The sequence below is a fragment of the Telopea speciosissima genome, chromosome 1, assembly GCF_018873765.1.
Source record: "Telopea speciosissima isolate NSW1024214 ecotype Mountain lineage chromosome 1, Tspe_v1, whole genome shotgun sequence".
Lineage (NCBI taxonomy): Eukaryota > Viridiplantae > Streptophyta > Magnoliopsida > Proteales > Proteaceae > Telopea > Telopea speciosissima.
This window is the reverse complement of record NC_057916.1, coordinates 33,376,238-33,391,987: the sequence shown is the minus strand read 5'-3', so window position 1 is coordinate 33,391,987 and position 15,750 is coordinate 33,376,238. Positions and strand designations below refer to the sequence as shown.

The 15,750-nt window shown below is 39.3% G+C and overlaps 1 protein-coding gene and 1 long non-coding RNA gene across 2 annotated transcripts in view; both read left to right on the top strand.

Annotated features, from left to right (window-relative positions):
- Window positions 1-260: 260 nt before the first annotated feature.
- LOC122661633 overlaps window positions 261-15,750 on the top strand; it is an 18,446-nt gene continuing 2,956 nt past the window's right edge. The window contains exons 1-2 of the long non-coding RNA XR_006332914.1: window positions 261-271; window positions 643-645. This is a non-coding gene — a long non-coding RNA (uncharacterized LOC122661633). The remainder of the gene's footprint in view (window positions 272-642; window positions 646-15,750) is intronic.
- On the top strand, window positions 12,946-14,082 carry LOC122661609 (protein ELC-like). The gene has a single exon (XM_043857066.1). It carries the CDS (start codon window positions 12,967-12,969, stop codon window positions 13,957-13,959), a length of 993 nt encoding a protein of 330 aa, XP_043713001.1. The 5' UTR covers window positions 12,946-12,966; the 3' UTR covers window positions 13,960-14,082.

Below are 15,750 nucleotides of genomic sequence, written 5' to 3'. Positions count from 1 at the left end.
GAAAATGAGAGCACTTTGTAATGTGAAGAGTGGTGTAGACGATTTTTCAGGAAATAACAAAAAAACTTCTAGTTCTCTCAGGTGGATGTATGATGCAATTGAAGAATGGGTGGGTTAAATATCTTTCTAGCACAAACGAGCCTTGAATCCATAAGATAGAAGATAAGGACGAAAATGACAGATATCAATAGATTTCAAGATGAGGATTACAAATCCTCCTAAAGAGACCATATATAATTTCGAAATTCAAAAATTGCGCCCAAACTTTGAAGTCCCGTACGACCTAGAAAACAAAGAATTTTTTGAGCGGATGCCTTAGCTGAACCGAGCTATGGTTGATACCGTTGTAGATCTCTGCGCATCATTTCTGAAAAGATATTTTAATGACAAATTTGACGAGAAATAACAATCTTACGCCATCCGGAAGTTGGCCCTGGGAGTTTTAGTATTTTCTGCCAAATCGGGTCGCTTTCTATCGGTCCAAAGAATCCAAGAACTGAGCCGATACTCCCTCTACATCAATGTAGGCAGCATTACTGAACCATGAAAATTACCTTGCGTTGTGTGTGATTGTTGGTTTGGGTTTTTCCTCGTGGTTGCTCATTTGTCCTCAATAAGTGGTATCAGAGCGAGGTTCAACAGATCGTTGCAAGTTGTGCACAAAGATCTAAGGAAAGGACAGTGTGCAAGGAGAGCACAGAAGGCAGTTTTTAATTGTATTGCGTTGATCTAATTCTTCTTTCTACATGCATGGAATTGTTGGAGGAAAGAGAGAGAAGAGAAGGGAAGAGGTGAGCACGAGAAGAAATTGTATTATTCCAAACTGTGATAGAGACAGAAGGAAAAAAAAATTAATTCATATGGTGGGAGGAGAAAGTGAAAAAAAAAAAAAAAAAAAGCAAAAGGGATTCATATAGAGGCGAGGTTGTACGAAGGATTTCTTTTTTCTTTTTTATAACCTGAATATTCTCTAGGACCCGGGCTGTACGAAGGATTTGAAAAACAAAAGAAAGAAGTAATGATTACAAAAGAGTAATCATTGCAGATATAACAAACTGAGAAAGTGGTATGCAAGAGAGGAGGAAAGAGATACGGTGAAAAAAAATTTATCGAAATCGATATCGTACAGATTTGGCTTTGTATGAAAGATTTGATTTCGTATAAAGGGTGTGGTAAGAAGATCAGGTGTGCCTAAAGTTTTTTTCGACGTTCCGGATTCAATGGAAGTGACAGATCTGATAGATTCTGCTTCGTTGGTATAGATCATGTGGGTTCGTGCAAGATCAACGGTAATATGATTTGTTCAGGTTGATGGCGGGAACAGATGGTACAGATCTGGTAAATTGGATAGTGGTGAACGGTTCAAGCTCCCCATGAAACAATTCAATGGCCATAATGACTTCACTCTGTGGCAGCAACGGATGAAGAATATTCTTATGTGGGAGGGGACAATCAAGGGTCTCAAGAAGAAATCGTGAAAAACAGAGAAGATAATGGATGATGAGTGGCAAGAGTTGAGGGATTTACCAAACAAGACAAGAGACTGGAGTAGTTCGGTAAGTACAAGGGTTGCTTAAAGTCTAAAGGTCGCAAAATAACTTGTTATTATTATGAGGAGGAAGGTCATATAAAGAAGAATTATTCAAGGAGTACGGAAGATAGAAAACAGGAGGAGAAGGATAAGAAAGGTAAATCGTCCACTGTTGGTAACATGGAAAGGTCTTGGAGTGATGATAAATATATCATTCTCATTACATCATCAGGTATGGATACTTACATTGAATTTTAAATTCTAGTTATTCATTTCATGTGTTTAGTTAGGGTCAATTTGCTACATATATCTTTTTTTTTTTTTTTTTGTAAGAAGTTTGCTACATATCATGTATGTGAGAGTAGTATGATTAAAATGGTAAATAATGCGAAAAGCAAAGTTGTCAGGGTTAGGATTATACGGATTCGCTTGTTTGATGGCACTGTGAGAACTTAGACTGGGGTGAATTGAAGCATGTGTTAGATTTAAGGAAGAATCTGATTTCACAGGGAACATTGGATTCGAGAGGTTTCATATGCTCATATGAAGGTGGAGTTCTTAGGATTTCAAGAGGGGCTATGCTTGTGATGCTGGGATAGATGATTGGTAATTTTTATAGACTTGTAGAGAGTGTTGAAACAGGTGGAGCTCTTGTTGTAACTCTCGCAAATAGTATAAGTGGAGGATAAAGATTGTAGATGATTCAGGTGATGAACAAGTGCAAATATGTAAAGAAACGGATGACTTTCGCTTTGAATTTGGTGAGTAGTGGTGATCTCTCAGAGTGGGTTGCAGCGATAGGAGAGGTGGAACCACATCACATCATGTGGCGACAGCTATATGGGATGTGGGCCATGCCAGTTTGGGTATGATGGTCATGTAAGAACACCCTGAGTGGGAATATGGGCCATTTTGGTTCGGGTGTGATGGATAGCAAAGACAATGGCGGAGTTTGCAAAATCGACATCAACACCGGTCTTCTTTAGTATGGTTTGCAGAATCCAAGCCAAGGTAGAGGGTATGTCTTGAATTCTATAATGATCCACATAATTGTAATTGGTCTATGTTTGAAAGGATGAGTTTTGGGTCCATCACATGTATTGGGGTAGAATTGTGATTATGTGAAGATTAGGATTTTGGGTTTACCTAAAAACACATTACCACCATTGAGATCTATGAGATGATGTTTTTTTTTTTTTTTGTTGGAATCTATGAGATGATGTTTTCCATTGATTTATGGGGACTTCAAATGTGAAAGGATGTTGAACCAAAAAAAAAATGTGAAAAGATGCTACATAATACCATTACTAGTATTGAGATCTATGAGATGAATATTTTAAGAATTATCAACATCACAATTTCAGAATCATCAACATCACAGTACTTGTCTCATTAAATCACTATTCATAAGAATCATCAATATCACTATTACAAAATCATGATCACCAAACAACACCCCCCTCCCCCATTTGACACATCGTAACCTACCCCTGCCTTATGCAGCCGTGCCTGAAAACCCTCCACATTTTTTTTTTTTTACCAACCTTAATTACAAACTTACAACAAGATTTCCCCTAAGATGATTTCCATGTTTTCAAATACATTTAAGATTGAGCAGACCAGAAAGGTACATGATCAAATGATATGCAGGTAATTAATTAACTTCTTTTCATAGAATGTCAGGATGATAATTACCCTCCTTTCCCTTATTTTCAAACAATAACCCCATTATTAATTATTTCCGAACACAATCAATATCAAGCTATCAATTAGCTATAAAGCTAGGGTGGTTAATTACCCACCTGAAACCAGCAAGCGCACCCACCCACATCAGAATGGCCGTAGAAACTGTTATGGAGACAACAGCCAACCGCCGGCAGAAGCTCGCAATCTTAGGGTTCTCCTCTCGGTTGGAGATGGCAGAAGTCGCAAAAGAGAAAGCAAAAATTAGAGATATAATGAAAGCGCGGTAGATTGAGGATTGTTCCTTATTGAATAAGAAGATCTTAGGGACTCTGCTTCCCTCAACTACCTCAAATGGAAGCTGAAACAGAGTAATTATAGTCATGTAACACAAAGCGAAAACCACTTCTTCGGGCCTCACTCCAATCTCCTCTAAGTGGTTGTTCTTCTTCTTCACGGGTAGGAGACACTTCACATGCACGCTCCTCCATAGATTTATCTTCATCATCCTTCTCTCCAAACCCACTGATTGATAAGAACTTATGGAGATGTTTACAGATTCTAAGGCCAGGGACTGCGGTAAATTTGCTTCAATTCACTCACGGTGGATGATTGAAGACCTCTTATACTGCTATTGCTATTTATATGTAGAAGAAAGATTTTTTCTTCACGAGGTGTCTTCCAAGAATAAAGAGCGAACCAAGAAGGAAGAACTTGGGAACTTGGAAGGAAGACACATAGGAGTTTGTTTGGAGCTAGGAGGAAGATTCTCCGCAGTTACGGGTCAACCAAAAAGAAACACCCCCCCCCCCCCCAAAAAAAAAATAAATGAACCCCGCCGTCTCGTCCAGGGCTGCAACAGGGTCGGGTTGGGATGCGCTTTATAGAACTCTAGCTCAAACTTGAGTCCCCTTAGCTGGGCCTAGATCCGACCCGACCTTAACTTATGGCTTGGAAAATCCAACCTTGGCCCACCCTCAGGGTCGGGCCGACTGACCCTGATTGGCCCTAATCATGGGAAGGGGGAAGGAAATGCATGGACTAGAATGGGCCGGGGAGAAAATTATCAATTTTACATGAAATAACACTATAATAAAATGTATTATATCATTTATTATCTTCATATATAATATATTATATAATAAACTGTGGGTAACGTTTAAAGTTTATAGTATATATATTATAGTATAACTTAAAACAAGGTCGGGCCGGGTCAGGCCAGGCTTATCCTGAGGCCTCAACCCTCGCTCGATCCGACCCTGACTTAGGGCCAGAAATTTCCAGTCCTAACCCACCCTTAGGGCCAAATATCTCAGCCTAGACTCTGTTCGGGCTCAAGGTGGGCCAGGGCGAGTTCGGGCCGACAAGGCCAAACTTGCACCCCTAGTCTGGTCTTTCCCTTGCGCCCAAAGAAGGGGAGGTGAAATGACCACCACACTCCTCTTGTTGGATACCCCTACATGCCCTCTCATTGGTCCCCGTGCAGGTGCATGGTACGTGAGTGCGTAACAAATCGGGACCTTTATCTGCTCCATTTTTTGGGCAAGTCCATTTCCCCAAGTTCCTCTAATAGTGGGGGGGTGAAAATGACCACCTTACACTAGGGGTGTCAACGCCAGGCCCGCATCGACAGACCCGACCGCTTAAAGACCTAACCGGCCCGACTCGTTTATAAACGGTCATTCCCAGTGTCGGAGGTGACACCGTCGGGTGCCCGACCGACCCGCCCGTTTAAAACCCCGACCGAGCCCGACCCCCTTTGCCCCGTTTAAACCCGACCCCCTAAGCCCGATACATATTACCTATTCTACCCCCAAGCCCAAGGCACGGCCATGTCCAAACGGCCAAAAGAGAAAAGACCCAAACGCAAACGTTCCAACTTCCAACGTCCTAGCGACCTAGGTAACCTATCCCTCCTAAATGACTAAGTAACCATTATCCCTAATTAACCTTCCAAATTTCATCTCTTTTTTTCTTTTTTCTATTCAGTCTCGCAAAGTCATAATTTCAGTCTCTAAGTCTCACAATGTCACACGGCAAAGGGAGAAAAGAAGAAGAAGAAAGAAGGGATAGAAGAAGAAGAAGAAGAAGAAGAAAGATCGAGAAAGGTAATAAACTAATAATGAATATCTTATTTTTTATGAAAAATCTATTATTTTATGAGATCCTTTTGTCATCTAGTATTCTAGTTCTTTCACTTTTTAGTTTTTATCTTCATCTCTCTGATTCTCTCCCTCGTGGTTCTAAATGCTACACTACCTACATCTATCACCTTTATAAGAGACTAAGAGAATATAAATCAGATTGGCTTGGGGGTTGCCCACACCGTTTAGTGCCTAGTTAGAGTTAAATAGGTCATTAGTCCGATCGAGGTCCATTTAAGACCTGTTTACCTTGAATAAGGCTGCCCCAATTAAAGATCGAACACCGATCGAACAAAATTAAACAGTATCATGTCCGCCCAATGCAAGCCTGAACACCTAAACGGTCGGACACAGTGCAACCTATAAAATTGGTGAGGCCCGACCGAGACCGATCGAACTCGACTGGTTGACACCCCTACCTTACACCTACCCGAATACACTGCATGGGTGAGATCCACCCCCCTCTATTAGAGGAACTTGGGGAAATGGAACGGGCAAGAAATCGAACAGATGAAAATACAACAAACCCTTCCTAAAAAATAATAAAATAAAATTAAAAGGTCTCCTTTGTAAAAGTGATAGTTTTTAACAAAAATTACAAAATTCCCTTGGTTTGGATTAGTTTGGAATCGATCTGGATCGGCCCGAAATCGATATACTCTTGGCATCTAAGGGTTTATTTTAATAAGAATCGTGCAAGCCAGATTGCCGAAATGCCGATCCAATCCTGATTCTCAAATCTTACTTGGCATTATAGTCTAGGGACTTGCGTTGTATTTGAAAATGTTATGCTATAGTGGGATAGGCATGCCTAACCCAACCATAAGAGTTTAGAACTGCAATCGGGATGGAATCACTTCTTTGTTGCAAAATCAAAATCTTTGGATTAAGTTTTCCTTTGTCAAATGATTGGAGTCTTCTATCATCGTTACACTCTCACCCCTTATTTGTGGAGTAGAAATTACTCCTCTCTAACGAAATCGGATAGCATCGATGAGTGTCCACAACATTATCCCATGACTTTGAGTAGGGCCGAATTTTAGCCCAACTATCACTTTGGGTTGGAAATGTTTGTCTGGGCCTCCCTTGAATGCAGATCGAGTGGAATAGATTCATTGGGTCATTTCAATTTATTCTTCATCGATGCGAAAGAGGAAACTCTCTCAAAATCTCTCTCCTCCTTCACAACCCTCGACATTCTCTGCTGCCCATATCCATCTCTATCAACTTACACTTTGATTTTATTGTAGAAAATATGTGAGAAAATCCTACTGTCTTCAATATTTTTTAAATGCTATCGAATTCATGAACAACATCAATCTGCATTAACCATCCTTTAACTAATTAATATATCATATATTCTACAACTAAGTAGTAGAGTAAGAGAAAGAAATTGTTATGCCTAATGGACCACTTTAATGTATGATCATTAGATTGGATCAACCTAATATGGAATAGGTTAAAAAGCTTGATTTAACGTGTTCCATCAGTTCTGAAGTTTTTAGTATATCGGTCAAGTACCTAACAGAAAGAAAATCTTTTACAGAAAATTTTCTATCACTCCCATATACATATCTTATATGGAAAATTATCATCTCCTCCCCACCCGGCGGGTGTTTGGCAAGAGGTTTTCTTTGTTGAGGCTGGAACGCGTTTAAAGATCCTATCTTATACATACTCATAATTTTTTTGGTTTTTAACAAATGCCCCTTGAAAATGCCTATTTGTCCAAATGCTTCCTATAACTTTTTTAATTGCAAATGCCCCCTAATTTTAAAACATTGTAGCATTTTGGTCTAATACATTAGTTTCAAGAAATCTAATGACCAAAATACCCCTCTGATTAAAATCCATCAAAATTAAAGAATAAAATGATCAAATTGCCCTCATTTTCTCCAAATGATTTAGGGTTTGAAACTAATTTTTTTTTTTTTGAAATCGATTAGGGTTTGAACCATCAGAAAAGAAACTAGGCAATGCTTCGTACGAAGAAGTTGTAGAATTTCCATTCAGCTTTGAGTTTACAACTTGTGAAAGCTTATTGACCCTAGAATTTGAAGCACAATCAGGGGCTGGAAGAGATGCATTGCTTGGGTTTACTAGATCATTGCTTCTTGAACTAACAGAAGAATTTGAAGAAGGGCCAGATGATCCACCTAATTCACGATTTTCAGCCGACTTAGACGGCTTCCGAGGGAGTCTACCAAGTATCTGTTTGATCATAATTGAGTTAATAAACAACCAACTCCTCTTGAGCCCAGAAACCTGCTAGGTGAGTGGTTTCCTAAAGCTCCTTCAAAGCAGGAAACACCCAATCAACAATACAGAAAATTCCTATTATCAGTGAGAAAATTTAAAAACCGAGACTCATTAACCATCTCAAATCAGTGTTACCAGTGGACTAAGTCTTCTAATCCACCTAAAATTCTCATCTCCACTTTTCCATCTGGATATTGGTGTTCTTTCCCTATTCTTCAGTTTTTACAGATTCGGGGGCCAGCTTCCCATTCTCATCTGGGAAGACTAATCAAGCCAATTGTTAAAGGGAAATTCCTGATACAAAACTCCATTCCAAATCCGAGATCAAACAGAAACCTGAAATCTCAATCAACCCACAAAAGCCGGAAAACCCTCGGTTTTCAACTTTCCCGAAGATGATCTTTCCCTTCCTTCTCTAAAACCCAAGTGAGAGTGATAAAAGGAACAAATTTTACCTTAAAATCAGAAGCACAGATGCAAAAGAAGACAACTCAAACCAAAGATCAGGAAACACACCCCTCAAGCTTCATTCTTCAATGCTCTTCCACTTAAAACAAGGGCCAGGGGGGTGCGTGCAAAAAGCCAAAAACAAACAAATATTAGTCTCTTGCTTTTTGGGTTCAAACCTTAAACAATTTGGGGGAAAATTTTTCATTTTCAATTTCAAACCCTAAATCATTTGGGGAAGATGAAGGTAATTTAGTCATTTTATTCTTTAATTTTGATGGGTTTTAATCAAAGGGGCATTTTGATCATTAGATTCCCTGTAACTAACATTTAACATCTCAAATTATCGGACTAGACTAAAATGCTATAATGTTTTGAAATTAAAGGGGCATTTGCAATTAGAAAAATTGTAAAGCTGTATTTAGACAAATGGGTATTTTCAAGGGGGCATTTGTTAAAAACCCTTTCTTTTTTTATTCCCCTAGCAACCCAAACTTCAAAATTCAATATCTTTTTGGGGAATGGACCTGAGTTTCTCTTCACCTTTAATATATAAGGTTTTAAATTATTTATTTAATTATTTTACTAATTGCCAATATACGCTTAGGCTATATATATATAAATAATTGGGGATGGGATTATAAGGATAGAGATCAAGGATTTCATAGAATAGTGGGGGAGAAGGATGTCCCTTGATTCTGTTCATCTACGAAGAAGAGAAATTAACTCTCACCTTGGGGAATTTAGTGTTTTATCAGCTTTCCGATCTTGTTCTACATTTTACAAAGCAGTCTAATCATTCTTTTTTACCGTTTAAGAATCCCACTCTTCCAAATAATCCAGTGCAAATGAATGTCCTATGGAGAAGGAAAAATTCCTTCATCACTGGTTATGTGACCTTGTGACAACATTAACTCACACCTCCTATTATATAGGGTTGAAAAACTAAAAAGCCTTTTTCATGCTAATCAAAGGGTCAGATCTTTGTTGTGAGGAGATTCTCTCTTCACCATGGGTGATGAAGAATTGGGTCCTTTAAAATATTTTAAGAATGTGGAGAGTAGATTAGGGCCAAATGATCAATTTGACAGTTTATATGGATCAGGCTCAAGTGTTTGGGTTTCTTTTTTATTAAAAGGAAAAAAAAATTGTTTAGTTGGAAATAATTAGGCAGGTTCAGTCAGGGCTGAGTCCTGATGAGGTACAATGGTGCACTAACCTCCTGGGTTTGCAATGGTAAAGCCCAGCCCATTTAATAAATGGACTTATATGAAAGTAGCTAACAAGCCCAATAACAATGAATCTATATGTGGTTCACCTTGGCTGGATTCAAGTGATTTGATGGGGTAGCCAGTTCAGGTTGAGATTCTCTGTTCTTCCCCTCTTAATGTATCTCATCATTGGATGCAGAAATTTTTTCTTTTTATTCTTTTTTATGGGCAAGGGTTCCCCATGCTGCCGGTGTGGGGTAATCTCTCATGCCACACCAATTAGAATGTGGGAATTGCTTTCGTCGATAGAGGGCCCACAAGGTCAGGGCGGAGAGAGTGAGTTATGTGAGAGGACGTGGGAAAGAATCCTAACACTGTTGGCGTGGAAATATTTTTCCCTTTTTTATATAAGACAAAAAAAAAGGGGGGGGGGGGGGGAAATTAAATGTACACCCCCTGTATGAAAGAAGGGGTAATCTCTTCACCCATTCCTTGTTATGAAAGGGTAAAAGGAACATTTCATATCCATCCTCAACGCCACATCATCACTTAACGATGGATGATTAATGGTCAGTTAGTTTAGCGGGGTTTTGAAACGCATAGTACAGGGGTTGTACACATAAATTTCCCAAAAACAAAAAGATTGATAATGACCGTTTTCATTTCATTGGAAGATAGGGTCTAAAATTTGTTACTTTGGTTTCTGTTAAAAGAGCTCCTATTCTACACAGCCCATGCAAGCCTCATTCCCCACCTAGGGCGATATAATTGTTTTGAACTTTGCTTTGCTTTCACCCAAAATTAGTTTGAAACCAATATAGTTAATTGTTTATTGATGAAGAATAAATTGAAATTGCCCACTAGCCCAGTGGGTCTATACCACTCCGCATTCAAGGGAGGCCCAAGCAAACATTTCCAACCCAAAGTGACATCTAGGCCAAAGTTTGGGCTTAGCTAAAGTCATGTGATGATGTGGGCCGGCTTTATTCCTAATCCATACATAGGTAGAGTTCAAACCCTTTATATGAGGAGATCGAGTAATTTCACGGCATATGATATGAGGTGGCCGGAAAGGTATTGCTTGAAACTTGAAAGTTGGACGTACCGATGGCCTTAGCCTAAGAATATACTTTTAAAACCCAAAACATTAGTTTTGGTTTTGTGATGAAGTGATTCGATAATGATAATAGCTGTATTCTCTTATGGTTGGATTAAGCCTATGGTTTGAGGAATTGGAATCGGATCGGATGAATCACCTAATTTGAACCGAAATCACTTTGTGTGTGTGTGAGAGAGAGAGAGAGAGAGAGAGAGGATGCTAACATATTTCCCTGGGCGGCTCAAAGAATCTTTTGTTTTATCTCTAATATGTTAGTGGTCAAAGGATCGCTTGGTTATAAGGAAAATAACCCATGTTGGGTTGTATTTATTTTATGGGAATAAGTTTCCCACGATGCCACTATACTAGTGTACTATTGCTCTCCCACATAGATGTTTTGAATGGGAAAAAGAACGTTGCATGATCCCTTGTAGTCTGTGCCCAGACACAACCCCCTAAAATGATTCCCATGCCCCCACAAAATGAAAAATCCCCTTATGAATGCCCCCTGCGCATCCCCTCATTGGCCCCCACATTGGTGCAATGGCAATGCAACTAGGCTGCATTTTTCTTCCCTTTTCTTATTTTTTTCTTTCTCCTACCCTAATCATATGGGATCCCATGTGAATCATTCTCTGTAATGAACTAGTAGAAGAATTTAGAGAAGATGAAGGAGAAGTAGAAGGAGAGAAGATAGAGAGACAAAGAGAGACGTAACAATCTTTCTTATTCTTCATAAAGGTTCAACCTAGCTTATATAGCCTTGTCAGGCCTAGTACATTCATTTACAATCAACACCATAAGCATGAGATCACTCTCACACATAGTCCTTCAATACAATAGGTGTTCTTTTCTGTCTAGTACTCCTTCAGATAGGTGATGTTGCTTCTAAACCGTTAGACAGTTCAGCCTTTCCACGTTGCTCTATGATTTCCCCTGATGTGTCAGCATGTGTCATGGCATTCTCCTTGCCACCGGTTTAGTTGATGGTCTAAACGGTCCAAAATGCAGTCCCACTGTCAGGTCCAACTGTCCTTGAGACCTTAAAAACATTGCCCAAAAGAATTAAAGAAAGCCTACTTCCTTAAATCTGAAAGGAAGCGTTTTTTTTTTTTTATTTGCCAAGTGAGCTCTCACTATGGTGGCCTAGAGAGGGAGTGGGCACCTAACGGACCCAAGGGTAGGAATTCAAATCCTCTGCAGTCGCACATCCTACAGGGCACTGCAGAGGCCACGTATGCCATGTGACTCGGTGGTACTGCAGAAGATCTTGGTCCCAAGGGTAAGGATAACTAGATAGTGATACATAGCAAGCACGGTGCACTTGTGAAGATTTGATCAAGTCACCAAACCTCGGGCACAATTTCAACGCAATGCCAAACCGCTAGGCCAAATCCCAGATGTAAAGGCTCCTTTTGACTTATTCACCCAATGAACCAACTTCTTTGCCTTCGTCATTTTCAATTCTTTTATGGTTTTTATGATCATCACTACCCTCGTCATTGTCCTTGATATCACTTACTGTCCACATCATTTCTCATAATTAATGGGTTAAGACTTTGTCATCCCAAGTTTACAAAATGGGAGGCTAAAAGTTGGGAAAATAAAAAAGGAAAATTTAAATAAAAATATAATGGTCATCGACTTTCATGGGACTTTAAACAACATTTCCTGGAATCTCAATTTGATTAAGTTAATGGATTGAACATTGAACATGGGAAGGAGTAAGGGTGTCAACGGATATTTGAAAATTCGTATTTAATCTGCGTTCGTATCCGTTTAGGAGAATTCGAATCCATCTGAAAACTATTCGGATATGAATATGATAATCCTCCTATCCGACCAATTATTATCTGATTCGTTTAGTAATCCCATGGTAATAAAATGTCGATTAGGTTACCTTATTGAATTTTATTTTATAATTTTATCAGTTAAGCTAATATGAATTTTTTTTCTAGATTTTCTATTAGTTTATAGATATTGTTTATGCACTGTGATACATGGAATTACATATCTATTAAAATAAATACAAGATAAAATAAAAAGTTAAAAATATAAGAAAATCAAAGACGAAGAAGAGTAGAAGAAAAGGTAGTTGCTGAACTCTCCAGTCTCTACCCTAACCGTCATCAATAAAATGCCGAAAGAGTCACCACAGGCCTGTTTGGGGTTAAACATTGCAGTCAAGATTCAGGAAGGATTCAAGGCAGACACTGGGAGGATCAAATAGATCTTTCTGTTTGACAAGATGACATTTTTATGGAAAACAAAATCTTAGATTTAATTGACTGCTTTTTGGCAACTGAAATGGAACTTCCACGCCTTCCAGTGTCGGTTCTAAATTGCTGTCCTTGTCATGGATCCTCTCCTCCCAAGTTCCACCAACTATAACTCGTTTATCCTCTTTTTTGGGGCGATTGACTTCGACCCCTGTAGTCCTTTTGTATGAAATTTGGAAGAAAGTTCTCTAAAAGACATTTTATATACAGAATTAAGGTCAGGTTTTGATTACAGTAAGAGGAATTCTCTCAATTCCTCTCTCTCTCTCTCTCTCTCTCTCTCTCTCTCTCTCTCTCGCTCTCTGCGTTGCCAATGGCACCACCATCATCTACCCAATTTGTTGATGCTGCACTTTCCTGCAACAGCCATTTTGCTCTCTCCTACACAGACCCTGATAAAAAATGGCTTATCCGTGATCACCTCCTCTCCTTGCTACAAGAATTTCCTTCTTTCAAGCCCTCAACAGATATCTTCATCCATGATGATGGTACCACTGTCAACCTTCTAAATGCAAGTGGCTCCCTGCAGGTCTCCCGAGCTCCTCGGCCGGTTCCTCTCACCATATGGCTCCATCAAAACTACCCCTTTTCAGCTCCTATTGTTTTGCTGTCTTTGGATCCATTCAACCCAGTTCTTCCTAGCCACCCTTTTGTCGATCCCTCTGGAACCATCACCTCCCCATATCTTGAGACTTGGTGCTATCCTCGCTGCAACCTCTCCGAATTCGCACACAACCTCACCCTCCTCTTTAGCCACCACTACCCTTTCTTCTCTCCTTCAGGCTCCATCTTCTCAAGTGGTACTCATCCCTCCTTCATGTCAAAAATGGAGGCCATCGACGGCCTTGCTGGAGCCCTTCACCATGACATGGTAGCTTTACAGTCTGAAGTGGAGGGGGAGATTGAGGGACTATCAGCGTTGCAAGCTGAGCTGCTCAAGCGGAATGACATAACCACAAGCATGCTACTGGGGCTTGAATATGAAAGCATGAGCTTGAAGACAATTGTGAGGGAAACAGCAGAGGAGGCTGACATGCTACTAAATTGGTTGAGAGCTAATAATTTGAACTCTGTTCATGAGGTGGAGGAGGCATTTGAGGCTGCAGATGAGAAGTCAAAACTACTGCTTCACCACTCCGCCAAAGACCTGGCCATAGATGATGTGATATATGCATTGGACAAGGCACTAGAGGAAGGAGTAGTAACATACAGAGAATACATTAGGCAGGTAAGAGTCTTGGCAACAGAGCAGTTCTTCCACAGGGCTAATGTAATCAAAATTAAGGAACTCAGACACCTCACTTAGAGGATTGAATCGAGGGATCTTTTCTCAAAGTCTCGATGTACAGTTGTTAATAACAAAATTGGTCTTCTTTCTTCCTTCTTCCCTGTAGGGCTTTGTGTTTCGACTCCATGAGAAAAGTAAGTATTATTTCTTTTTGAATATATACTTAATCCACCTCCCAAGTGAGTATTATTTTGTTTCAGCTACTGTACCTAACAGACATTTCTCCCCTTGTTTATACTTGTATTTTATCACTCCCTTTCTTCGTTTTTCCATTTCTCTTTCTTTTTGGTTCTATTCAGTTTGGAGGTAACAGATTGCCTACCAAGAAAAGGAAACAGGTTGACTTCCTTTATGCTCTTGTATGTTGAGGATAAATTGAGGTTATCTTCTCTGTAGGTGGATAACAGAATTTCAGCCCCAATCCCCTTTCCAAAGAACCCTGAAGATGATCTTCCATCATATGTTCAGAGGGTTCAATGAAAATATAAGAGACCGACTGGTTGCTGCTCTGAAACTGTATTCTCAAAAACTACTCTCACCCTGTCCAAGGACAGGCAAACAAGCACCTCTCATTTTTTGGTTGGTAACATTGGTCCTATCTTAATTCTTGTTTCTGATAGCAAGATTGTTCCAGTAAAATGGAAACTACTGGCAAAATAATATTAATTTCCAGTGGATAAGATCAATTAAAATCTCTAGTGGCAGTGATATGGAATTCACTTCTACCTTGTAAGAAAATAATTATGTTCTACTCATAGACAAACACTGAGTAATACATGTATGCATTTTAAAGTATTTTGTCACTGTAACTTGCTGACTCTACTGCATTTGTTGCTCAGATAAATTACCAATACTCACTCGAGTGCTTTATTGTATCTGGTGCTTATGGCCGCGATAAAGGAGTTCACAGAAAATCCACTCTCTTGTAGATGTATGCACCTCGAACACCCTCCATCACCTTGACTATCACAATGTAAATTGGAATTTTCATTTTTCTACTTGAACCATAGTTGTCACGGCGCACGGCGATCAAGTCGGTGGAAGGGTGTCACGCGATATGACATGTGCCGCCATGGCGTTGCCATGCGACATATCGACCATGTTTAATTTTTTATTTTCTGTATTTTTAATGTCATTTAGTATGCTATAATATATGTCCTATAACATCAAAAATCAACATGAAAGTGTACTACACTACTACTAATATACTATGCCACTATGGTTTAATTCATGAAAGTGTAACTAATATCCATTAGTGTATATGAAAGTATGAAAAATTGAAAATATAGATTAACCTATCAAATAATTGAAAGCAATAGTAAAAATCAAATGATAGGCTAACCTGTTTACTGAAGCTTGATAGCAATAGTCTTTCTTTAGTGTATGTGATTTGGAGCAAAGCATCTAAGCTATTAAATGGTTTAAAAAAAAAAAATTTAATCTAACTTTTATATGTACAAATATCGACCGATATGCCAACATATCGTGGTATGGCGTCCATGGCGACGCCATGGCGTCGCCATGGAAGCCATATCGAACGATATATTGACATCCACCATGGCGTAGCTCGATATGCCCCCTCTCCCAACGCCAGGACGCCATGACAACTATGACTTGAACACAGTTCTTACAAACTAGGACTTCCACTCGGATAGAGTCAAACATGTGCTGTGTTATCTTATAGCTGGTTGATCACAAAGTTGTGTATGAAACAAAAAAGGGGAGTATCGCATTGTTTAATCAACAATTTAATTTCTATTTAAGTTCATAAGTAGGAGAATTTCCTTAGAAACCCATCATCAAGAGCCT

Excerpts from the sequence above, each read along its gene's own strand:
- LOC122661609 (XM_043857066.1), top strand. The coding sequence starts at position 12,967 with ATGGCACCACCATCATCTACCCAATTTGTTGATGCTGCACTTTCCTGC.